At 52.6% G+C, this 25,611-nt stretch overlaps 3 protein-coding genes across 3 annotated transcripts; 1 reads left to right on the top strand and 2 right to left on the bottom strand.

The window, feature by feature from the left end:
• Nucleotides 1-55: 55 nt before the first annotated feature.
• Nucleotides 56-5,222, bottom strand: LOC309442683 (uncharacterized protein). Its single transcript, XM_082058761.1, has 4 exons — nt 4,711-5,222; nt 3,718-3,807; nt 2,484-2,665; nt 56-2,277 (listed from the first exon to the last, which is right to left on the bottom strand). Exons 1-4 carry the CDS (start codon nt 4,796-4,798, stop codon nt 1,441-1,443), a joined length of 1,197 nt encoding a protein of 398 aa, XP_081914887.1. The 5' UTR covers nt 4,799-5,222; the 3' UTR covers nt 56-1,440.
• A 4,734-nt stretch (nt 5,223-9,956) lies between these two features.
• Nucleotides 9,957-12,815, bottom strand: SYT8 (synaptotagmin 8; the record flags this gene model as incomplete). Its single annotated transcript, XM_082059127.1, has 8 exons — nt 12,695-12,815; nt 12,175-12,332; nt 11,935-12,030; nt 11,529-11,696; nt 11,146-11,313; nt 10,839-10,956; nt 10,280-10,413; nt 9,957-10,190 (listed from the first exon to the last, which is right to left on the bottom strand). The coding sequence occupies exons 1-8, from the start codon at nt 12,810-12,812 to the stop codon at nt 9,957-9,959; spliced, it is 1,194 nt and encodes a 397-aa protein (XP_081915253.1). The 5' UTR covers nt 12,813-12,815.
• Nucleotides 12,816-16,401: 3,586 nt separating this feature from the next.
• LOC309442320 (cytosolic 5'-nucleotidase 1A-like) lies at nt 16,402-24,120 on the top strand. The gene is made up of 7 exons (XM_082058080.1): nt 16,402-16,501; nt 18,301-18,359; nt 19,089-19,256; nt 19,605-19,734; nt 20,300-20,422; nt 21,500-21,678; nt 22,229-24,120. The coding sequence occupies exons 2-7, from the start codon at nt 18,315-18,317 to the stop codon at nt 22,529-22,531; spliced, it is 948 nt and encodes a 315-aa protein (XP_081914206.1). The 5' UTR covers nt 16,402-16,501; nt 18,301-18,314; the 3' UTR covers nt 22,532-24,120.
• The last annotated feature ends 1,491 nt before the right edge of the window (nt 24,121-25,611 follow it).

Genomic DNA, 25,611 nt, shown 5'->3' with positions numbered 1-25,611 from the left:
CCTCTCAGTGCCAACTCCATAAGCCACATTCGACTCTGCAGTCAAACCAACTCTTTATTTCTCTTTCCAAAGTCTCTACAAACATTTTCTTTATCTCCCTACACAGATACACACATTCCAGCCACTGTTGGCCCACCAGCCCTCCAGAGAGCAGCTCTGCTCTTGGTGGTGGAATCAAAACTGGCAGAGTTATCCATTCAAATATTCCCCACACCAAGGAGTTTCCTACAGCCCTGTGAAACAAAGGCTTTCCTAACCTCCTGGAGTCCAGGCATGCAGCATAGCAAAAGAGATTTCCTCTGAGTTCAGGGTTTTGGTTATCACCTTGTGATAAGGAAATGTTTGCCTGAAATAGTTGAATAAGAGACTTCAAAAAAAGAAGTCCCATTAGCAAAATTTTGGTTAACAGTTGTGTTTGTAGGATACGGAAGAAGTGGATGGTGAGGTGTAGTACTAGGGTGAGCAGAAACCATCCCACACTTAAGACCTATGGTTAACGTTAAGACAGAGGTTTCCAAAGGAAGTAGTGTAATTGAGTGACAAATGAACAAGTTCCTTGCAGAAAAACTCAAGGAAGACATAAAAAAGCTCCAGGCAAGTCCCTCAGAGAGGTGCTCATCACTGAAATATGAGTGAGGGTATTGCACAGGGACCGGGAATATACACATTGTTCACACTTGGGTACCTTTCCTGTGGTGCACATGACCTTGTTCCCTTCTCTTGTTCCCCTCTGCTCATGCTAAAGGAATGCACCATGGGTATGGTCCACCATTCCCAGAGCACTTTCACCATCCTGCGAGGCCAGAGGGAAGACCCGGTACATACAGGAGGTTCTGCCTTATGCTTTAGACAGTCTCAGATGTGGCACTTCTGGTCCAGGCTCCTCCAGGGAACCACCACATGTTGGAAGGACTAGGCTGATGGATACACGCAAGCTGTCCCTCATGGCCATCTCTTACACTCTTACACATTGCCTCCTCTTCAACATCCTACGAATGTTAAATGAACAGGCACCATGGAGTGACATGACACCAAGATGACACTATATCTTATTTCTATGGATGAGACTGTTAGCAAAAAAAAAAAAAAAGCCTTATGCTCAGCAGCAATTGTGCTTATGGTAAAAGCATAGGCAGGACTGCTGAGCAAACCAGTGTCTGACTGCCCTATGCTTTCTCAAAATCATATCAGACCAAAGCAAAGCTCATGGCTTCCATCCTGCCCACAACATTCCCTCTCCCCCCAGTGTATCCCTAAAAGAGTTCACCATACTCTTCTGCCAACACCAGCCTCTAGAAACTGCTACAAAGGAAGGCCAACGCCTTGGCATCTTGTGCCAGTACTGTCCAACATACCCCACAGCTACAGTCACCTCATTCACCCATGAGATGGCTTTTCCTCTTCAGGGCTGCTGCCAAACAACACAACCACCCTGTCTGTTTAGCTCCATGCCATCTTTCTTGACAGGGAGTGCTTCAGGCACATGATGTTGATGCTCCCAGGCTGCAGGGACATCTCCAAACCCACCAGCAGATCCTGATGACACTCCTGGATGTTCAGTGGGTACCGCACCCTCACCAACTCATAGGCTGCCAACAACCTCATGCTGTGCTTGACCATCAGGTACTGAATGACGCAAGTAGGACCTAGAGAGTAACCATCTCTGCAGTGGAGGAGGACACGCTTCCCTTTCTCCAGTGAGGCTTCGATGCAGTTGTTGATGTGTCGGAAGCAAGGCTGCCCCATGTCATGATTATCCCCATGGAGTGGAGCCTGGATGTCGACCTTGAGACGTGACCAGCTGTGCCTGAACCCTCCCCGTTGGCAGGTGCAGGGGATGACACTCAGGCTGCAGTCACTGGGCAGGCTGCTCACGTCAATGATGCTGTCAATGCTGTTTGTGCACAGCGCCTGTCCACTGTAGGCAGCGTTGAGGTTCCCCAAGTAGATGCAGTCAGTTATCCGAGCAATGATGGGTCCTGTGAAAAGGGAACATGCAAGCCCCCTTGGTTTCAGACTGATGGGCTCCTCAGGATGTGAGTTCTTCTTCCAGCTCCCCCAGAGGTATTTCTTGGAGCTGGCAGGGGGCATGGGGCTAGAATCTGTCTCAGAGCCCCACGACAGTGGTGAGAAGAGGGAGAAGTGGCTGGTGAGCTTGGTCTTGGAAGGGGAGCCCACTGGACAAGGCAGGGGAGGAGATCTATGGGCACAAGAAATGGATGTCTGAACCAGAGACCCAGTGCTGTGGGCTGCCCCTCTGCTCTCAGCGACTTCCATCTGCCAAAAAAAAAGGAAAGGACTGGTGAGACTACTGAAACTCATCTCTCCAGCTGCACAAGCAAGGAGACATGAGCTGGCAGTTGGCCTTGCCTACAGCAGAGTTTGGAGACACTAGAGATCCTGAAGACCTTGCATATAACCAACCCAAACACCCAGTCATCCTGTTCCATGGGGACAAGTACAACCACACCCTAAAGGCTCACCTGGACCTGCAGAGCACCCTGCCAGTCCTGGGGTGCCAGCATGCTGGAGCAGTCGTCCCCTTCTGCTGATGGCACTAAGCGGAGTGACCGGTGTGTGCCAGGTTGCAGGGCTTCAAACACCACATCCCCACCCTTCTCTTCATGCACCTCATGTTTACTCATCACCAAGTTTGGACAAGATCCTGTAGGAACAGAACAACTCCATACAGTCATGCACAAGTACTCACAGGAGGTGCTTTTGATACAATCACTGGCCTTGAAGAGAAGCAAGGCATTTTAATGATCTCTTCCACTCCAGAGGGACACTCTTCATTGTGGGCTGCTGGAGGGATTTGCAACTCATTGCAAGCTGAAGCCAGGAGGAAGGACAGCATTTCAAACTGAAAACACAAAGGGTTAAAGAGCAGCTGCAGGAAGAGGACAAACAACAGAAAACCCCTCTGGATGACACCCCTTCTGACCATGTTAGCACCCGGGGGCTTCAGTCTACAGCAATGGAGAGGCTGCGTTCACAGCCAGAATCAGGATCACTCGGTTGCCAGCTCAGCCCCAGCCACACACCTCATGCATCACAGGAGCTTTTCCCATTTCCACCCAGAACACTTGGACCAGAAGGTGCCTTGGACACTACCACAGCACAGTTTTCTCCACAGCCTCAGGCTGAGTTGTCAGGTCCTCTGGAAAGGCAACAGCCAACACATCTGCCCAGCACTGGTCTGTGCCCAGGCCTTCAGCAGCTGATGTGTCCGGGAGGTGATCCCTCTGGCATTCCCACCAAGCCTGCCCCGGGATAGTATTACCACAGTGACCTGACACCTGATCACAATCCTCCTTGTGTCTGTACGCCCTCAGACCTTCTAAAGACCAGGACATGACTCAGAACATGTCTGGAGAACAGGCTGAGACCTCTGTGTGGTCAAATCAGTATGACTGCAACATGTTTCTGCTCTCAAAAGGTCTTTCAGGCTCACTGTGCCAAAACAAAGCAGCAGCAAAAACACTGTGGTAGTTAAAAAAATGGCCATAGAGCTCATGAAAAAGTGATAAATCACAAATCTTTTCTCTCCTCAAGGTCAACAATGGCCCTACAAACCAGTAGCCACATAGGGAATGACTCACCAGAAATTATCCATTTCAAGCTCACTGGCTTTTTGCAAGTGCTATGCGACCCCCCAGACACCACATTTTATAAAAAAAGATGGCAGCTGTGAAGACCCTTGGCAGCCTCACCTACCTGCACAACACTGAGAGACAGCCATGGGAGAAGACAGCTGCAAGGAGATGGGCCTCTGGAAGGTCTTCTGGAGGTGCTTCACAATCAGGCCTGGGAAGGGATGGCATGAGCTCAGACTAGGAGAGGGCTGAGCCAGGAAAACTCAACACCCAACCCCACCAACCATCTTTCAAGAACATATGCAATGCTGCTTAATTCAGGGGGTATCTGTGACATGAATTTTCCCCTATGGAACCAAACCTGAGTTTAGCACATGTGCAAAAGTCAGGGGTGGTGTGAGATGAGTGCAACCAATGCAGAGGGACCTTCAAAGGAGGCTGTGCAGATACGAACGTGTCCTTTGTCACATCCAAAGTAAAGTTTCCCACCAGCTTTTTATAACACCAAGGCCAAGTGTTTTAACTGGACTGTCTTAAGTTACAGCCTTCAAGCCAAAATTCAGGTTCCTATCTCTAAACTGCTCTTTTATGTAAGTTAAGAGGAAAATGCTTTCCATCCAGGGCAAACCCAGATACCAACTGGGAAGGGGCCTCCAGCTGAGCCAGCCACCTCCATCACAGGCAACGGGCTCATCACTGGCTCTTCCAAGGGTGCAGTTTTTCCAATCCTAAGCTAACTATGGGTGATTCATTACTTGAGATGCCTATTTCCCACAGAGAGCTTGCTGCCCCTGGACAACTGGCTCAGAGAGAGACATCTGCAATGTCCATGTTTATAAGCAGGGTGATGAAACACTTGTTTGCAAACCTACCATCCTCCCAGACACTGCTCACAGGACTTAAGATATGTGTCAGGCTGTTTGCAGGGTGAGAACTCATTTCAGTTCTGTTGAATTCCTATTCTTAATTGACTTTGTGCTTGCTTCTGCTCAAAATGAACCGCAATAAGTGCCTGCAGGAGTTTCATCACCTCTGTGTGAAGTTTGCAAGGCTGGTTGAGAAATCCCCACCTTGTTGACATGCAACAAGTCATCACGGATGGGTACCCACTCACCTGTAATGCCAAGCTTCTTTGGGGGGCATTTCTTGCCCAGCAGCGTGAAAGCTATGAAGTCCTTGTTCTGCTTTTCCCCTGGCTCCATCCTGCCGAGACTTGAAATATGGAGAAATGGGAGATTGAGGTTTTTTAGGGCTGCCCACAAAGTTCAAATGGAAGGAGTCATCAGGGAGCATCTCCGCACAGCCATTTTTAGTCCTGTTCCTTGGACCAGGCTGTTTGGGGCAGGAGGCTGCTACCCCCATGAGGGAAACCCTACTCCCTTCCTGCCTGTGGCAGTGAAAGATGTACTGGGATGTAAAGTGGCCCTAAAAACACCTCCGTGTTACCAGACTGAAGCAAAACAAGCCCAGTCTGTCGCAGGAACAGTTCCAGGTGCAAGAGCCCCAGCAGCAGTTGGGGCAGGGGAAACGGGCAGGAAAAAGTGGGGGAAGGGTAAGAAAAAGGGGGGAAAGTGTAGGAAAAGGGGGAAAGGTAGGAAAGGAGTAGGAATAAGGGTAAGGATAGGGGCAGGGTTTCTCGCCTCTCTCTGAGAAACTGAAAGTCTCATCCACAGCAGCCTCGGCCAGGGCAAAGGAGGAAGCGATCACCCCGCAAGGAGCAGCGCACCAGCCCGCCGCCTCCTCTGCTCCGCCCTTTCCCCGCGCCCGGCTCCAGCACAAAGCCCCCGTCCCGCCCTCCCCAAAGACCCCAGCACTCAGGCACGACCTCTCCCCTCTACCACTTTCCCACCGGCACCTCTCCCAGCACCCCCGTTCCCAGCACCCCCCTTTCCCACCGGAGTTTCCCAGAGGCCACTTGGACGATGGCTGCCGCCCCTCCAGCCCCGCATCGCACAGGACAATTCACCAAAGTCTCCCCCCCACTCCAGTGCTTTACCGTAGGCAAGGGCAGGGTGCTGTGGGTGGCAGAAGCCGAGGAGGCGGCTGCTTCCCCTTGTCTCACCCCCCCCCGTATCCCCCCAGCAGACCCCTGGGGAGCCGGCGGCGGGGCAGCGTGCCGGGCAGCCTGGGAGATGTAGTTTCAGTGGGAAGCGTGGCCCTGGGCCCCCCGAGAGCGAGCGGCACACAGCGGGGAGCCGGTGAGGGAAGGCTGGCTGCAGCCCGTCCCGCCTCCCCTCCTCTGCTCCGGCCGAGAGGCACCAGCTTTCCTCCCACCGCCTTACAAACTTCAGCGGCCACGGGTGACACTTGCGTGGGGCCTTCCTCTGCCACCACGCACTGCCAGCCTCCCCCTGGGCTGGCCGCATGGCCCAGCTGCTGTCGGGACCCCCTTTCCTTTGTAAGAGCCTCAGACAAAAGCCAACTGTCCTGGCTTTGCTTTTGGGTTTTGGGGTGGGAGGCATCCTCATATATTCCTGCTCCCTACCACCCTTCCCCGCCCCTGCAACAGCAAAGGATAAAAATGTGGTTTAAAAGAAAAAGCTGCATCAGAACCCACCAAAGCAGGAGTTGGAGCTTTTAAAAAAAGAAAACCATGCATGGCAAAGTACACCTTTTGCCCATAAAATTGCAAGACATAATGATGCTAGCTAATGAATATTTATAAAACGGGCATGCTTGCTCCTGGTGAGAAGAGCTTAGATACTCTCCAAATCTCAAAAACTGTGAGACGAGCCAAAAAATCTGTGTCTGGAGAACAGCCAGCCCATACCCAGGCTAAACGATGACAGTCCATAATCATTTTTGTCTCATGCCAGATGAATGGTGACAAGCACATATAAGGCTCAGCCTTCTAGTGTGGCTCTCCTGCTTGATTTGTTGAAGTGCAGGGACAAATAACATAAAAATAACTGAACAAGGGAATAATTTGGTTTGGGAGGGACTTCTGGAGGTCAGAAGACTTCGATCTGGATGTAAATGATTGAGATTATAAATCTTAATATCAAACACCTTAATTTTCAGTACTTCTTGCCTCTGTTAACGGACCTCTGCCTGGCCCAAGCCCTGCTTTTCACCATGCCACTGACCTGCAAAGCTGCTAATTAAATTCAGAGGGACTGTCCCCTGAATGAAGCAGAAGAACAAACTCCCCACTCACCACTGGGGCAACTTGCACCGTGCAGACTGGTTTTGGATACCTGCTTTGTCCCTCTTAACCCACCAGCAAACTCCCTTTGCCCCTGTGGTATAGGATCAGGTAAAGGCTGGCTCCTGCCTCCTGGAAAAAGCCGCCTGGACACCCCCAGCATCACGGCACAGCAGGAACAGCCTTGCACCACAGCATCACAGCTTCCACTCCCTCTTGCACACACACTTCATCTCCACATGAAGAAATCTTGGCTGGTGAGGCTGTAACTGGGATCATAGACCAGACGACAGAGACCCAGCTCAGAGCACATACCTGCCCTGCCCTCTAGATGCAGGCATGAGAATCCAGCACAGTCACAAGCCGAGGAGGAGCTGGTTTCCCCCTTCTTTAACTTCCCTACTTGTTGCATCTTCCACAGGGGAATCGTCCCGCTCCAGGTCCTCCAAGTACACAAGGAGCATTGGTCAGACAGAAGATGCTCATACATCTGGCCTTGGTGGATGAGGGACAGCTAGCCTTGCCCAGGCCATGGGGACATGAAAAGGAGATACTTTGCACATGAGACAAGTGTGCCTTCCCGAGAACAGTGTCCCAAGCAGGCTGTGATCACCTTGAGTGAAATAAGCCACCAAACGATGCCCAGCTCTACCAGCCCTGCTTCAAAGAGTTGCCAGCAGATGATACTAAGAGGATCCTGCAAGAGGAAAGCTCTCAAAACCTTATTTTAAGAGTACAAGGCAGATTGAGAAGGAAAAGCAAGGATGGAGGAAGAAAGCAGCCTCGGCAGTGCATTAAAAACTGCAACTGGATGGAGATCATCCCCACCCACCCGCCTCACCCTCCTGAGCAAACAAATCAGTTTGCTGAGTTTTACAGCACTAAGGCTCAGCCCAGAGTGCCCAGAGCTGCCCCAGCCAGATGCTCACTGCCAGGGTCCCCAGCTTCACCCCAAAAAGCACCACAGGCTTCCCCCACCAGCTCTGCTCAGCCAGGACTGTGCTGGTGATTCAGGCTTTAGAGGCCAAAGCTGGAGAGAGGAGTGGTGGAACTGGTACTGAGGGTAACGTTTCTCAAGCAGGAGATATCCCTGCACTTTCTTCAGCTGTGTACATTTTGGGGCTAAGATGCACGTGCTTTTATGCCTGCCACCATAAACTCTGCAGTGAACCTCAAGACCACGACTTCAAAAAAGGGAGCTGGAAAAAACACACATACAAAGAAAAAAAAGAAAAACAAAACCAAAACAAAACCACAAAAACAAACAAACAAACAAAGCCAAAAAAACCCAAACAAACGAACAAAAAAAAACCCAACCCAAAACAAAACAGAAAAAACAAAACAAACACAAAACAAAAAACAAACAAACAAACAAACAAAAAACACAAACGAAATACCCATTCCAAATCCCTCCAAAATTCTCTGGGTCTTGCATGGCCCTAGATCACCACACGGCATCACCAAAAAACAACCTGGCAATGGATTTGGCACTCCTAACCCAATTCAGAGATGTTTCCTTCTGGATAGCCCATTCCAGTCTGACTTAAGGCTGAGGCTGAAGGTTGAGACTATAAAGAATCCCTTTATAAGTCCTTCCTCAGGTGACTGATTTCCTTCTCCATCTCATTAGCAGCTGCCAGCAGATGCTGTTTCCCCAGCAGAAGCCACACTCCACTTGTTACAGCCATCTTGAAACCACCTTGTCATTTCTTCCCTCCTCACGGCCATGGCAAACCCTGGAGAAGATTTGTCGAGAAGCAGACACAGCAGCTTTTCCTAGTTGAGCCGAAGTCATTAATCTCTATCAAGAGTTTTCATAATCTTAGTCAGCTTCACCATGTTTGTTTGACTCTCAGATGGTGTCTCTGTGGAGCTCTGCGTAATTGCAGATTAACTGCTTTTCAATATTAATTGCTCTTCATTAATGTGCCAGGCTCTCTGCCCTCCAGAGCCCAGGCAACAGCTATTATTATTATACTTTCCTTTTATCTTTTGAGACGAAATACAATGATAGGAGCCCAAATCTTCCATGTGCTATGACTGCTTTGTAGCAGAAGTATTTCAGAGCAAGAGTGCTTCCTTTCTCCAGGCAAATACAGTGACCTTTGTTCTGCAGGTGGCTCAGAGGAGCTTCTCCAGAGCCACCCCAAACTGCAGCAAACTCAAGGACAAGCAGGAACAGTGGCACCTCTCTGATATCCTCATCTTTCTAGGAAGGATCATTACTTATGTAGCCTCACCCCAAGGTCCCACAAAGGAGGGCAGGACATGGGCCGACAAAAACCTCCCAGATTACATGAAACCTGCCCAGAAGTGACATGAGGGCTGCAACTCAGCCTCCAACATGGTAGTGTGATCTAGTCATGGCAGGAAAGTGAGAGTCTCAGCCACTCTGCCCTGGCAGCACCCCCAGGTGCCGGGAGTGCAAACCTTGCTGCCCCAGCACAGCAGAACAGCAGAACCACATGGGGTGGATGGAGACAACAGCGATGCCTCATCTGCATCATCCGTGGGGATGGTCACTGGTGAGTCCCATTCTCTAAGTCGCATCTTGGGGTGCACAAGTCAGAACGGGCTGAGAACGGGCTAAAAATGAAGCTGTGTGGACAACCAGTGGCTGACCTACCTGTCTCATTTAGGCTTTAGTCAGGACACAGAGCATGGTTATCACAGAGGCACTAAGGGGCTAGTCTTGTATCTCAAACACTTCCCTTGCCAGCCTTTCCTCTTTCTCTCCTCCCAAGCCTCTTACCATGCTTCAAGATCTCAGACTTGTTTAAAAGCATTCCCAGGACACAAAAGGCACTCCCAAGAACTTGCCTCTTGCCAAGCTATTCACAACCAAAGAAACTGCCCACCCCATGCTGTCAGCACATTCATCCTCTGCTTTAGAAATATAAACAGACTCAGTGGTTTTGCATGAACTTGAAGATCTGTGTATTTGTCCCCCCGGCCCATAAGCAGCTGGGACAAGCCAGCCCCCCAGCATTCTCTGTTCCACATGCAGCCTTGCTCCAGGGTGCCGAGCTACCTTGCTCCAGGCATCACACAGAGCATGAGCTGCACCAGCAGTCAGCTCATTGCTTGGCCACAAAGAGCCTCCAGCCCCCTATCTGCTGACACTGAGCTGAACCAACATGTCCAGATGCTGCTGAGCAGAAGCCTGCCATCCGTCCGCAAACACCCCCCACCCTCTCCTCCAGAGAAGCCCCCAACTATCTGGGGGGCAGGGGCAGCTTGAGGTGGGATTTCAGCCCCAAGGCTTTGTCAACCACATCTGGGGGCTGAAGGCTGTGCCACTGGGCGAGGGGCCGGCGTGGGTTGGACAGCATGTCAGACCAGTGCCGCAGCTGGTTGCCTGTGGCCCGACAGCCCAGAAAGAGTTTGCCGATGGGCTCGTTCTTGGTCACTTTGTCGTGATCCCAGACGGAAACGACCACGTCCACATTCTGGTAGGTGACAAAAGAAAGAGGGTCAGCAGGAGGGGGCTCACTGCAGTGGGGACCTGCTCACTCCTGGGTGCTGCACGGAAACCCACCTGGATCTGACTGAAGGGCACCTCAAAAACAAACACCTCGTTGAAGTAAGGGCTTAAGGTGTTTTTCTTCACACTTGTTGTCTTCTTCTTCCATTTCTTCCTGTTCAGGATGAGATGCACCTTGACAAAAGGATCTGAGGAGAGGGAGGATAAAGCTGGCACAAGTGACAATTTTCATTGAGGATCTCAGCCACAAAATAGCTTCCTTGGATCATTTCAAATTAAAGCCTGGCACCCCACTTGTCACTCCTTGTGGTGAGCATCCATCTCTCTTCCTCTTGCCAGCCACCCCAGAGCTCACGTCCTCCTGCTTCCTCCTGCCACGAGCTTCCCGTACCATCCAGCAATGACACCTCCTCTTGGGAGATATCTCCAACTCTGCCCAAATCTGGGCTATCTGTGCTGGGGAAGGCTAGGAGCCTGCCAAGGGCATGGTATGGTGGTGGGAGAGGGAAACAAGTCCCTGCATCAAGAGCTTTCAAGGCTTTGTAGCTCCAGGTGCCTTCATTAGGACCTGGACGGGGGTAGGGAGATCTGAGCACAAGCAATCCCTGCTGACCTGAGAGCCCATGGGAGTCCATCCGCTTCAGTTTCTTGGCTTCCAGGATAAGCACCGTTAACTTGCCAGTGCTGGGGACGTAGCGCAGTGAGAAGCAGATCTCACCCAGCTGCTCTTCCTGATGGAGAGGTGCCAGCGGTGAGCACCAGGCAGAGGAGCTCACTCACCTGTGTCTGGAGCATCAGGCTGAACCCAGGTTTCTCAGGTCTCACCCACCCTCATGCTTGCCCACAAGGGCACAGTAAAAGCAACAGTAAAAGCAACAGTACATTCCTCCCAGTAGAGTTTCCAACCCAACAGGACCAACCTCCACTTTACTGGCTGCCACCAGGTCACTCCACTGCTCGATGACGTGCTGCAGGCTGACACTGGCCAGGGGCAGCCGGACCTCACCAATAATGTCATGCTTGGCAAAGCGATTGAAGTCGTAGATTTGCATCACCAGTGTGGATTCAGGTACCTCTGCCTGGGGTACCTGCAAGGGAAGACCCAAGAGCCCGGACTCACTGCTCACTGGCAACTCTGCCCCGCAGGATGGGGTGGTGGATGCAATACAAGTCTTTCTCTCCAACACTTTCCCATTCAGTTGCAAATGCATCTGCCTACCTGGAGAGGTTTGTGCCTGGGGAACAGTGCCCATGCAATGCTCTTGATGAGACTATAAAACCATCATCAGCTGTACTTTCTTACCTGGAATGTGAAGGTCTCATTGAAGACAGGGTTCAGGGTCTTGCGGTAAACCTTGGTCTCATACTTCTTCTTCACATCAGATGTTAGGTAGACGATCACGTATGGATCAGATGTGCCTCCACTGTCCATGGCCTTCAGCTCAGCTGCCTGCTTCACGCCGACTTTCAGCTTGAAAGGAGCAATGGTCAAAGTCACCAGGTGGAGAAGGATGGGGCAGATGACCAGGGGCTCAGTGGGAAGCATGTACAGCAGGAAAGATGCCTCCAGCCATATGGGTGTGAGACTTGTCAGGCTGTGAGTTGGGGGGACATGCAAGAGGGTGTGGTCCACCTTGGTGGAGAGCAAAGAGAGACCATACAGTAGCAAAGCCTTTTCCCTGCCACGCCATAGCCACAAGCATCCCCACCTCCTGCACACGGAAGTTGTACTCCAGGGAGTACTGCAGCTTTCCTCGTCCTGTCTGCTCCGCACACCGCTCCAGATCCTCCATCTCAGGCTGGACCTGTGGCAGAGAGCAGCACAACCCTCAGGACATGCTCAGACCTGTCCCCGGCCATGCTGTGCTCTCACCACCCACAGGACAGGGCAGTGTGAGAGCAAACCTCCGGGGAGGAGGGAGGCAGTGGAGAGGGGAAACAGGACGCACAAGGCAGGCCGCGCTGAAGCCACTGACGGGAAGCAAGCTGACTCTCTCCTTCTTCTTGGGCTTCTTCTTGCCACAGCAGCACCTGATGATGCAGATGAGGAAGAGGAGGAGGAGAACGGCCACTGCCACAGCCACAGCAATGAGTGCCCATTTGGGTACTGGTGCAACGTTCAGGGAGCAGAGATGAACAGAAGAGTTAAACCAAAGCAAAACCAGAGTGGATTTAAACCCTTTCCTGGCACTTCAGTATTAAGGATTTGTACTTTCAGAATCACCCCTATAATCCTGGACAGGGCCCATACAGGGAGGCTGCAGCTGGAGACCATTCCCCAAATGGGCAGCAAGGATGCCCTCCACTCCCGGACCAGCAAGGTACCTTTCAGCTGCATCCCCACCTCAATGGACCCTGCTAGAAAAAGGGATTTGGAGGGGGTGAATAATGGATACAAAGCCTCAGAGATAAGGAGTCCTCCCTGCATAACTCTGTGTGAGAGAGCAGGGCAAGTGTTGCTGTACTCACATGGGATCTGGCTAAGCCAGCCATCCAGGAAGCCTGGCTGAGCCGTGGTGGCAATGGCCACGGGGCTGCCGGTGAGCGGTGAGACCGTCATCATGCCTTTCCTGGCTGCCACCGCCATGGCTAAGCTGGAGTGACCTGGGGACACAAGCAAAATTAACAGGGTGGAGATTTCCTTTCCAGTCGTGTGTGCTGCCAGTGGCCCTGGGCTCTAGTGAGAGCAAACACAATTAAAACATAGAGCCCTGTGTAGGTATTTAGGGCTTGGTCACTTTGGCAATGAGGTGTGAAATGGAGCAGGAGGGAGCAGCAGGCAGGGAAGGCTCTGCGCCAGCTAGCCCTACATTTATATCCTTGCAAGCCTGCCTTCAGAAGGGGAGGGAGTCGGGGCGGGGGGGGGGGGGATGAATTTGAGAGTTTTCCTTTGTTTTTGAGAAGAGGAATCACCTGGCTGTAGGAGGAAAAAATGACAAGAGCTGCTTTGTGCTGGCTCCTCCCTGGCCAGGCAGCATGTGCTGAAGGGTTTGCTCAGCCCCAGGCAAACCCCACCATTAGCTAACACCCCTTTTCGGCTATTTCCCCCAGTCTCGCAGGGCTGAGGAGTGCGTGGGTTTGCTCCTGGGTTTGCAGTGGGTCTGGTGCCCAAATTGCAGGTGGCAGTGGTGCCACCAGGCTGGGGTCATGTCGGTTTGGAAACTTTGCGTAAGCCCAACCTGTGCACATAGCAACACTGACGCAGCCTAAGGGAAGTCTTCAAATTTAAAGCAGAATGGTTTTTCACTACTGCTCTCCCCATAGCAAGACTCTTATTCTACAACAAATGCTTCCTCGTAGCCAAAACTTCCTTCTCACCTCCTTTCAGGTGAGGAGCGGCAGTGGGAGAGGTGCACCAGGAGCTGGGCTGGGTGGCGAGGGGGTCTGCTGCCATCACAGTGCCAGCAGCACCCGCTGCTGTGACCAAGACTGGCAAATATGTGCCTGTTTGCCTTGGCTGCCCCAGCTGCGGGCACCGTGTCCAAGAAGGTCCCTGCTCAAGCAGCCAAAACCACCTTGCTGTGCCTGTGCTCTGCCCACGTTCTGCCCACCCTGCAGGGCCATGGCTCCTTGCATGGGGATCCTCCTGGGGAGAAACCACTTCTGTGTTTCCCTCCGCTGAGCACACAAAGCCAGCACAAGCCTTTGATTTTTTCAGCAGTGGGCTTTGCTGCATGTGCGTATAGGGCTGGAGAGACATGGGAATTGTTATCATCCCTGCGGCATCATCACTGGAGCAACGGTGTGCAGGTTAAGTGACTTGCACAGTGCCACTTGGGAGGTCTGTACCATTGTACACCTGAACTCCACTCACAGGCTTGCTGCCAGCAGCTTTAATGACCGGTGCCAGGCTGTGGCTTCAGGCTGTGGCGGTAGGAGAACACAACAGTGCAGGAGACCAGGTGCCCACTCAGCACAGAATTAGGTGTCTGATCACTTTTTCCTTGCCAGATCCCCATGAGCTGTGTCACATTAGTCTGTCATTTGCCCCAGTTTAGAAAAAAGTTCAGCCCAGCCCCGCAGGGTGACCTGAGCCACTGTTTTGGGGACAATCGGGATAGCCCTGCTGCAGTCTAGGAGAGGTAGTACAGGCAAAGCAGTACAACTTCGATGGGCTCTGCAAGGAGCCTGAGCTTCCCAGCTCCTGCAAAAGGAGCTGGGGGATCCCTGCTGCTCGCTTCCACCCTCTCTTGACCAGAGTCCCAAAATCAGACTTACCGTCACGTCTCCTTCTCAGCCTTAGTCTCCCTTTCCGTCTGCGCAGACTCCTGGGCCAGCTGCCATGCATGGCAGGGACATGTTGTGGGGTGAGATGGGACCTTGCCAGACACGGAGCCAAGGGTGCTGTGGAGACGGTGTCTGTGCGTCACAGCCAAAACAGGAAAGTCTGCTTTGCTAGCCCAGGAACCGGGTGGCCCCAGCAGCTCTGTCAGCCCCACCTCACCACTGACCCAAGAGGTGCTCACACATATGAAAAGCCAGCGGGGAACTCCCTGCCAGACCAGGAAGCAAAACCTGCCCTCTTGCCTGTGAGAAGCTGGTGGGCATCACTGCCAGGCTCTGCAGCCCAGCAAATTTGCCTCTTCAAGTTATCTCTGCAGTAATACTGGGCTGGACCATGTGGCTGCAGACACTCAGCACAAGGGATGGACACTTGCAAGGGGACGGGTCCATCCCAGAGGAGCTCTGCACCCAGGGAGCCCAGCTCATTGGCTCCCAGGGGCACCATGTGAGGGCCTGGGAAATGCGTGCAGCAGTGGGGATGAACAGAGATGCTCAGCTCCAACATGGCAGGGAGGACAGATGGGATGAAATGCCGCTGCTTGGGTGGCTCTGTCCCCCAGCACCAACTAGGGCAGCACCAGGAGCATGGCCAGGAGCAACTTCACTGGCATCCCTGTCTCATTAAATTTATGTTTGCACACTTCCATTGCTTGCTGCCAATTCAGCAAAGTCAGCCCAAGAATTTGGGGCAGTGCCAGAAGCAGGAAGTGATACCACAGGTGACCAGTGGCTGACACTGACGTGAGGGGAGAGACCCCAGAAACCAGACCTGTCCCAGCTCTGCTCAGCTACCCCAGCTCACCAGTCCTGCCAGATTTTCCTGTGACCACCAAGGTGTTGTCACAATGGGCACCCAGCCGTGGAAGAGGTGCTGGGGCTGCCTCTCAGCCACCTGAAACACAGCCCTGTGTGGAAGCACCCTGCATTCCTGCTGCTCAGAGGAAAAGCATCATCTCCAGGAGCAGGAGATAATGCTGCAGCAGACCTCGGTAAGAGGAATGTGTAGATGCCAAAACACTTTTTGCCCTAAACTGGCAGTCCCTGAGGATATATAGGAAAAATACATAGAGGGGCAGGGGAAAAGGGAACATCCCCAATAAAATCAGTCAGGGAAAGGGGGTTTACACATACATGCTAAAGGCTGAGCATATCAGTAGCTTCTTTGGCAGGAGCCAGGCTGAGGAGGCTGCTGCTCTGGTCCATCTTCCAGCACTGGGGCAGGGATGTGCCCCGGCTGGGCAGGAGAAGAGCTGCAGGATGGCTGCCACCCCTCTGTGTCAGCCCCCTGCCCCTGGCCAGCACCAGCCTTGCCCAGCTGGGTGCTGCACAGCCTGCCCAGGGGAGCAAGTTCTCAGCCCAAAAATCACCCCTGTGGTACATAACAGGCAGCCTCCAGAAAAGACAGGAAAGGGGACCTGAAAACATTACAGTAAATTTACAAATGTGGCAAGTCCCCACTGCACCCTGCCACACTCTGCACCAGCCCTTCTCCCTGGCTCAGCTCCCTGCATACACCTGCATTATCTGCAAGCCGCTCTTGAACAGATCCTCCTATATTTTCAGTCAAAACCATTATGTATTTGAGGGCTGGGAAAACAGAGGTCTGACAGCGCGCTCTAAGTACCATGGCTACGGAAATAGACACCGCTGCAGCGCCTGTGCGTGGCAAGTGGCGACTGAGCACAAGCTCCGAAAAGGCCCAAAAAGCAGAACCTGAGCCCCTTCCCCAGAGCGTGCCCGTGTCCTAGGCCGGCCCCGGCAGCCATGAGCCGCCGGCGCGATGCCGGTGGCGGATGCAGCCTGACCCGGGCACGGCGCCAGCTCCGCCGCTGCCTACACATCCCAGCAGCCCGGGGAGCGGAGCTGCACCCCGCCTGGCTCCTCCAGCTTCCTGCCAGCGCGGGGAGGGGGAAATATAAACGGCGGCATCTTGGGCAAAGTTTGGCTGCTGCCACCAGACAGGCTGCGCTGGGAGCGGAGGCAGCGCTTGCGGTGAGTTTGGGTTTTTGTCTCCAGCGAAGCGCCGGTGTGCGCGGGGGGCGGGAGCTGCTCCGCGTCCGCAGCTGCAGGTGGAGCTGCCGGACCTGCCAGCATCCGCCTGCGACGCTTTCCTGCGCGTCTCGCACTGCGGGCATGGGGGGGCTTGCAGCGGAGATGGGTGCCTGTGTGCATATCTGTATGTGAACAATACTGCCGTTATTAGAGGTAGGTAGATGGAAAGGAGAAGTCAGGCTGGGTTTGGGGCACTTGGAACGACAAGAGCAGAAATTAGAGATGGTGTTCTCCCTCCAGGGAGGGCTGCTCAGCTCCATTGCCTCCTCTCATTTCATTTTCACTTTTAGAAGAGTGCTTGGCTGAAATTCGGTTAGAGGTAAACTTCTCTGTGCTCAGGAGACCCTTGTCTGGAGGCATCTTGGCTGGTGGTTGCCCTGCTCTGTTGGAGAAGACCCCTTCCCAGCATGGGGTGTGGATGGAGGAAGCAGAGAGATGCTCAGCATCTCCTGGCTTTCCAGGCACGCCTGGCTGGGGGAGCAGCCCTGCCAGCGGGGCTTTCCACCCCAGGAGCAGTTGGGGAGTGCACATGCAAGCATCAAGCCCCCTGGCAATGCCCCAGCTCCTGGGGCTGGCAGCAGCCATGTGCATTTCCTACCAGCTGAGACAATGCCTTGCATAGCCCCTGAATAAGAATAAAAATGAATTAAAGAAAATTTGGGCAAAAGAAAGGTCTTCCTAGAGACCCTGACTTGCCTTTTATACTGCATGCCAGCTTTCATCAGTGCTTGCACAGCACCCCAAGCCAGTAACCAGGTAGGGCATGAACTCGTTAATGAGGTCTTAACCCTCTTGCTATTCCCAGCACATTTGTGTAGAACAGTCATTGCTGCCCCTGCTCTCCAGAGAAACCCCACGGTGTACTTGTGGGAGCGGCTGGGTGGAAATAATCCCCATGGCATCCCCCTTGGTGGGAATGGGAACAGTTCCCATCCCACAGGCTGAATCCTAAAAGTCCATTTCCAACACTGACTAGTGCATAGAAACAAAGTGTACAGCGTGATGGTTACCAAAACCACAGGACCTGGCTGTACAAAAATAAATGTGATTTCTTATTCAGCTGCTAAGTACAGGCAGACCATGTAACCCGCAGTGACTTTCATCTGCCAGACCTGGGTTAGCACAGCCTAGACTGAGACCTTCAGTGTGGGCCTGGCTGGCTCACAGGGCTCTGGAGGAGCAAACCAGCCCCATCAGCAGGGTCCCATCCTGCACGCAAGCCCTCACCACTCATCTCTACTTATTCAGGCCTTTAACAGCTGCAAATGAACTGCTCATCAGTGAATTTGCATATTTGTGAATACAAATTCACCATTCAAACAAAAAAATTAGCAAGAAAGGCAAGAGGATGTGAACCAGAAGCCTACCCATAAAACCTGACCTATTTTTGGATTTTTAGACCAAATCTATCTCCAATCCCCATTTAAGGTGCATAAAAGCAGATTTATTTTTCTGGGAAAAGAGCTCCACAACCACTTTCAGCAGATCCCCCTGAGAAAAATACTCTTGGAGGGTGCAGGGAAACAGTGATCTTGGGTTAAAAAGCCACTTTTCCATCATATTTAATTGAACATATTAGACTAGGTTTTCTCAGGGCAGAGCTGTTGCCAGTAGAAGCAGATTCATTTGGGCTGCTCCACTTGATGGGTATGATGTCCTCTGTCTCTTTTCCACTCTTCCTTCTCTCCAGATTGGCTGTACTATAATGCATCAGTTTAATTGTATATTTTCTCTTTGAGGAGGAAAGTCGAAGATGGCAGAGCCTGAAAGCACAGTCATAAACACCCACGTGAAACAGGTAAAAGGTTATTGATTACAAAACACACATCCTGTATTTCTAAAGCAAGTTTTGCAATGCCACTGCAGGAGAGGATACAGCACAACCTGGAGCTGTGGTGGCCCAAATTGCTTATGCCTAGTTTTCAGCAGAAGTGGTGCGTCCCAGGGCTGCTGGGCACCTGGTCCTAATGAGGTCCATGTGATTTCCACATCGGAAGAGGCTGCAGGGCTGAACCTCCAGTTGCATGGACAGGATGGGTGCATTTGCTTACACTTACACTTTGGAGCAGCCAGGGAGAAAGCAGCAGCTTCTGTACATGTATACAGACTTTATTAGGCTCTCCAGAGCAGGCAAAAATGAAGGGTAAAACCACTAATACCTACAGAGGAACCCAGCAATGCTCAGTTCAGCACAAAGAGGCAACCATGGCTGTGCTGTGCCCACAGACACCAAAATTATGAAACAACCTCCTCTGTTGTGTGCTGTCCACAGAGCATATGGCACTCACCAGACAGGTTAGGGTTTCACAGCTCCTTTCCCCATCCTTGGTGGCCTGAAGATGGAAATTGGGCTTGGTACCTCTTCTCTAAAGGCCCTCTGGCATCAAGAACCATGACACATGGGTGATGTCTCCAATGCCCAACCCCACCATCCTGGTCAGTGGAGCCCTGTGTCCCTCTGCTCACCCCACCTCCCCAAGCTCCTTCTTTGCTGTCCTCCAACCCCTCTTTCCTCCCTGTCCTGCAGAAAGATCCCAGCGAGGCACTGGTCATTGCAGTGACCACCAGAGCCATCTTCAACCTAGAGGAGGAGCACAAGCTCTATCTGGAGAAAGGCAAGGAGGAGTACACGAGGCATCAGCAGGCCAACCAGGACAAGCTCCTGCCTCCAGGCACAGCCTTCGCCTTCATCCAGGTGAGCCCCGTGCCTGGCTGGGGCACACGCAGACACTTGCAGGATGGGGTGAAAGCTCAGCTTTCCCAGCTTTAGGTCTCAGCTTCCTTCATGGGGTGCAGGTGTGCCTGTCGTGGCCTCTTGGCCTTGTTGCTGGGCATAGAGACCTGTGCTCCTCTCCAGTCCCATATAGCCACCTCCTGCTCCCTGCCCTCCTGGCAATGGTTTTTGCAGGATAGTTGCTCTGTCTGGCTCTCCATAACTTGCTAGCCTTGCCATAGCTGACATATGCAGCACAAACCACTCACCTCTCAATTGCAATAGAGCCCTGTCAAAGCCCTCCAAAAGAGTCTCATCTTCACCTCATAGGCAGCACAGTATGTGAACGAGAAGATCCTGGAGACCAACCCAGCAGAGAAAAACCTCTTTGACATCCTGGTGCTCTCAAACAACAGCCCAGAAAGCGGCATGCGCATTGTCAACAGCGCCAAGCACTACGGTAAGGTGAACCCCACTGCCGGGGGTAGTTGCTTCTCCCTTGGAGGCTGCAAAGCAGATAAGGCATCACAGTGGAGCATCAGTGGCAAGTACAGAGCCAGGGGATGCGAAAGGAAGGGGTTCTTTCAGAAACAAGCCCGATTCCTGCCAGTCCCATGCACCTTGCTCAGGGTGCCAGAGCACACCCAGCACACAGGGTCCTTGGCAGAACCTGGCTCCCTTCGGCTATATCCTTTGTACCAAGGGGGCTGGCAGAATTTTGCACGGCCTGGGCATCCTCAGGCAGCTCCTAAAGAAACAGAGTTCTTAAAAAAAAAAAATCCCTGAGTGCTGTCAGGAAGGCTCATTTAAGGGAGGGGTGAAGGGTCTATTTAACTGCACTCTGCAGTTTTGTAGGAATAATAGGGCAAGAAGATGCAGCAAGAATATGGGAGGGTTCCCCACACAAGCACTGGGAAATGAAATGCCCTGAGCTCTGCAGCAAAGCAATGAGGGAAGGTGGAGCTGCGAGGAGGATGGAGGATGTTGCCCCATAACAGACTTTGCTTGCATCCCCTGACCCAAAGGCCTGGAGATCTCAAAGTTCTGCTTCGTCAGCGATGAGGACTCCACGCAGTACCTGAAATCTCACAGCGTCAAACTCTTCCTCTCAGCTGACAGGACAGATGTCTGCAATGCCCTCCAGAGAGGTGTGTTCTCCCCTTTGTCCCACATCCCCAAACCCACCACACTTACCCCAAGCAGCTCAGTACCAAGAGACACCACCAGAGCCTGTGCTTTCACAGAGGCAAGGAGATGAATGGCACAATGATTACCAGCACAGTCCTGAACAGTTCAGTCCTCTCTTCTGTCCCCGCTAGTAGCCTGCAAACACACCAGGGTTTCTCAGATGCCTTCACAAGTCAGCGAGTGCTTGATGCATAATTCTGGCTGTAGCTCTGCCATGGGCTGGTCATTCCCTCCGTGACATTTAAATGCCTGTTGCTGATCCCTGAATCAATGAGAGCGCATCAGTGATTCCCAGGGCTTTTGTGAGGGTGTTATAGAAATTTGCTTTCTTGGTACATGCAGAATTACAATGTACTCAGTGATAGATGTAAGCACATGCTTGACCTGGATCAGAGGGAGTGCAGTTTCCCCAACAGCTCTAATGGGGTTAATCACCTCCTTATTAACTTGCTTGGGTGTGAGCACATCAGCTGGCCAAGGTCCTTCAAGGTCAGGAGCAAGCCATCTGCAGCCTGGCCTTTCCTTTGCTACACAGCACATTCCTGGAGCCTCCTCGAAGAGAGTCATTGCACTGACAAGTGACCTGGGTCCATGGATGAGGACGGGCAGGGAGCAGCTAGTAGGAAGAGACCTGTAATTAAGCCAATTGCCCCAATTAAGTGGAGGTGCTAGTCCCTATTACTCACATCACAAAGGGCTAAATCTGGGTATTAAAGCCAGACTTGGCAGGGTGAGCAAGCACCCGGAGGTGGGCTGCTCATGCCTGCATCACCCGTCATCTCTTAGCAAACCTCAGTGTCTCTCTAGACATCAGTCTCTGATCAGCAGCACTTTCTTGTCCATCCCCATGCGGGGATAACACAGACCTAGAAAGGCTGGGCTGGCCTCCACAGAAAGCCCCCTGGCTTGGAGACCCCAACATTTGTGGTGTGGGATGGGGCCACAGCAGATGCACTGCATGGGGAGGACCTGGCTGTGCATGAGCTGCCCACAGGAGGGGGTGTCCCTCCTGACCCTCACCTTGCTCTGTCTCACAGGGGTCTCGGCAGCGCTCGTCTTCCAGCAGGACGTGCAGGCCCCCAGCACCCCTCTCCGCGTGGTGTTTGATGGGGACGCTGTGCTCTTCTCCGACGAGACAGACCAGGTCTTCCGGGAGCAGGGGCTGGAGGGGGCAGTGCAGTACGAGCGGGCGATGGAGGCCGTGCCCATGGGAGAGGTGAGCGAACCACCTCTCTTTGATGGGCACCCCCAGGCTCTGCACCCACCATGAGCATCTCTGCCATGTGGGATTTGGCATGGGTAGCCAAAAAAGCTCACATCCTTACAGGTTCTCTTTGCATCCACCACTTGGTCCCTGCTGTGGGGCTGATCTAGAGTCCCTCTAGAGTTGGCTCTGGCTCAATGTCTCCTATAAGTGAGCATCAGCTCCCAAATATCCAGGGTTGTAGTTAACTCCGATTACTTTTTGTAGGCAGGGACCTCTTGCTGCGCAAGTGCCTAGAGAACTCAGACCCAGAGGCACTGCTCACTGCAATGTACCTTCCTGGTCACTTAGGGTTTAGAGTGAATACCACATTACTCACCTTCCTCCCAAACACTTGAGCGCAGAGCACTAGTTCCAGTACTGCCCAATCCTGCACCGCACAGGTGTCCCTGTGTTCTGCAAAGCCCTGAGGAACCCTGAAACAGGAACAAGTAGCTTGTACAGGCACAGAGGATGTCTCTTTATTTCCCACCTACTCCCAAGTGTCTTGCTGTGCTTCCAGGGTCCCCTGAAGGCTTTTGCCATGCACCTTGGGAAGATACGCAAGAAGTTCAGCCAGGAAGAATCTCCCATCCGCACCTACCTGGTGACTGCCCGCAGTGGCCGGGACATGGGCATCCGAGCCATCAAGACACTCCGGGAGTGGGGTCTGGCCATTGATGAGGCTTTCTTCATGGATGGGGCTCCCAAGGGCCCCATTCTCGCCCAGATCCAGCCCCACATTTTCTTTGACGATGGCCTTCATAACATACATGGAGCTCAAGATGTGGGTGTACCTTCTGCCTGGGTCCCTTCCTGTTGCTGATGGGCTGCAGGCCGGCAAAACTCCCTCTCAGCAGCACAAAGGACTGGGCTAGGTGAAGGCAAACCTGCTGGTGGAGAGGGAAGGATGTCCTAACCTGCAGCAAGCAAGCCTCACGGAAAGGGTACAAGAGCATTGCATGAGAGCACAGGCTACCAGGCTCAACTTGATGCTCATTTCTGCTCCTGATATGAGGTCCTTTAGGCCTTAGGATAAAGCCAAAAAATGCAACTACTCCAGGAAGGAAGGACACCTTTGCTGTGACACTGAGGACTATCACCTATCTACCCAGTAGGAGCTAGGGACTTTTTTGCAGAGAAATAAATGAAACTATTGCCCCACATGAACTAAAGGAAGCATGAAACCAAGCATTAAAAATGCTAGCTTTGGCTGTGCACAGACAGTCTCCAAGGTTTATGCCCATGACCTCTGCCCAAAGGAAGCCCTCAAGTCTCTGCTTCACCAGACATATGCAGCTTGGAGGCCAATGTGCTAGCAAGTCCTTCAGACAGCTCCAGCCAAACTCAGCAGAGGGAGAAAGACTTCAAAGCTGTAAAGGACCTACAAACTTTTAAGAAATGGGTGACCAGGTTGAAGAAAGAAAGCCCAAGCTGTTCCCCCTTATAGATGAGATTATAGCACATGTCACCTTTCCTTAGGCATGCAGGCTGCTCACAGAGTGCCCTTAGGAAACCCAGACCTGTAGGACACTCAGCTCCTGGACCTGCAGGAGATGGCCCAGGGACCAGGCTGCAACCCAAGTCTGAGCTCCATCCAGGGGACAGAGCTGCCATGTAGCTCCAGCATCCTGCCAGGAGAGGGCACAGGAGAGGGGCTGCCTGCAACACCAGCCGTGCAGGGGCCAGGGCTGCAGAACAGCACCTCGGAGGCAGGGCAGGATTGGGTGCCCGGGCCTGAGCTTCAGTGGGTCTCCAGGGCCATGGGAGGAGGGCAAGGGTGGGGGTCCTGGAGCACCGGAACAGGCTGCCCAGACAGGTTGTGGAGTCTCCTCTGGAGACATTCAAACTCCACCTGAATGCGTTCCTGTGTGATCTGCTCTAGGTGAACTTGCTTTAGCAGGTGGGTTGGACTAGATGACCTCCAGAGGTCCTTTCCAACCACAAACGTTTTATGATTCTGTGTGACTGTTCAGGGCATATGGGGTCTATGGGTGTGCTCAGGACCCTGCCCGGCACCAAGCCATGCACTGTGCACTGGTGCCTCTCCTCCAGCAGTTTGGACTCTGCTCCTAATTTTCCCGGGGAGCAAGCAGCGCCCCAGGATTCATTTGCAGGTTTCTTTCCCCAGAGCTAGATGCGAGCAGTTGCCACTAGAGGCCACTGTGCTGCCTGGGGATACGGCAGCCCGGCAGCCCCAGGAGCTTCCCAAAGCCACTTCATAATAAAATACAAACTGGCTGCTTGGGCCAGTGCCTGCTGGGTGGCAGTGGGATTAGGGACCGAGGAGATAAGGAGGACCGTGGCTTAGTTTTTTTAATCTCAGCACAATCAGAAAGTAATTTTTCTTTAAAGTCTTCACAAGTGTCACTCGCCAATGCTTTTTTCTCCCCAATAAATAAATAAATGAGCATCCCCATGTGAGCACTTGTCCCTCACACCCTCATTCAGTAGCATGGGAGGAAGGATGGGATAACTTGGTTCTCCTTTATGGACATTTGGTTCTTTTATCCAGTATCATATGTACGCATTGAGCTGGGTTCAGTACACAAGAAACCTTCAGTGGGCTTTGGATTAGTTGCCTGCTGAGTTTCTTGCATCCCCAAACCTATGCCCTTCTGCTACCCTGGGCTTGGGGGGCCCTGCAAATCTCACCCTGTCAAGGGGAGCTGCTGGCCTCCCTGTGCTACTGGCATGGGTCCTGCCACCATGGCCACCACACAGGGCCAAACTCAGGGTAGGGCAGGGCAGGCATGCCCATGCACAGAGTTTTGCAAGGAAGCCATCTCCAAAGATGCAAAGCCCAACAAGGTTTTGGCACTGGCAGTCTGGCCCTAGGCCTTTTCGCTCAGTCCAGATGCTGAAATTAGATGTCTCGAGGTAACAACAGCAACAACATTAGCTACTCATCATTCGCTAATAATGCTAAGTACCCGTCAGCCTCAATCACTGAGCAAACATTAATTACGTGATGCTCAAAACATTCCCGGTGAGCAAGTACAGGTGTTCATCCCACTTTTATGCAGGTCAGATACCACCAGACTCAGTGCAAAGGATCCAAGCACCCATCTCCAGCCCTGCTCATGGTGCATGGCTGGTTGCTTTGGTGGCAACATGGACCTGGCAGTGGTGGCACTGGTGGTAGTCCTGGACATCCTCTGCTACTCTGGCCCATCGCTTTTGCCAATGTCTGGCAAGCACCAGCAGGATCTCAGTCAATGCCTTGGCCAAGAGGGAATTTGCTGAGTCAAGGGTGGTGGGGGCAGGCACATGTGAGCCTTTGCAGGATGTGAGCTGCTGAGGCAGGGGGAAAGCACCACGTGCCTTCCTCCAGCACTGTCAGCACAGTGGGATGACAGGGCAAAATGTGCCCAAAATGGGAAAAAAGGAAGGAAACTCAGGGTTTGCAGGGTTGCATCATATGGGGTCAAGAGCAGCTGCTTTCGGCCATTGCTCAAATTTGCAGCATCAAAACTGCTCTTTATTGCCCTGCTCCAAAGATGGAGCATCAAAAACACCCTCTGGCAAGAACTACTGCAGCTTCACCCCATGCTGCAAGGGCAAACGTTGTTTCTGACTTGGAGACATCTATAAGTTAATTAATGCTTGGGATGTTCCTCGGGTCTTGACATTTCAATCTCCCTCCTTCAATGGGTTGCTGGTGCCCAGGGGTCTCCTGCTGCAGCTAGAGCCCAAAGGGGGATTGGTGCTAGGGCTGGTTTCAGGATGCTTCTCTAAAATTTACCTCAGGTTTGGGGGACCAGGGCAAGGCAGGAGCAGGTCACACCACCATGTCACCCACAGGGACAGGCTCCCTTTGAGCTCTGCTGGGTTTCACAGCTTTCCACTCTGGGAAAAGAAACAAAGGAATGCAAAGGGGTGCAAAGAGGTCCAAAGGGGACCCCA

The sequence above is a fragment of the Streptopelia decaocto genome (assembly GCF_964273445.1).
Source record: "Streptopelia decaocto genome assembly, chromosome: 7".
Taxonomy (NCBI): domain Eukaryota; kingdom Metazoa; phylum Chordata; class Aves; order Columbiformes; family Columbidae; genus Streptopelia; species Streptopelia decaocto.
This window is presented reverse-complemented; position numbering and strand designations above follow the sequence as displayed.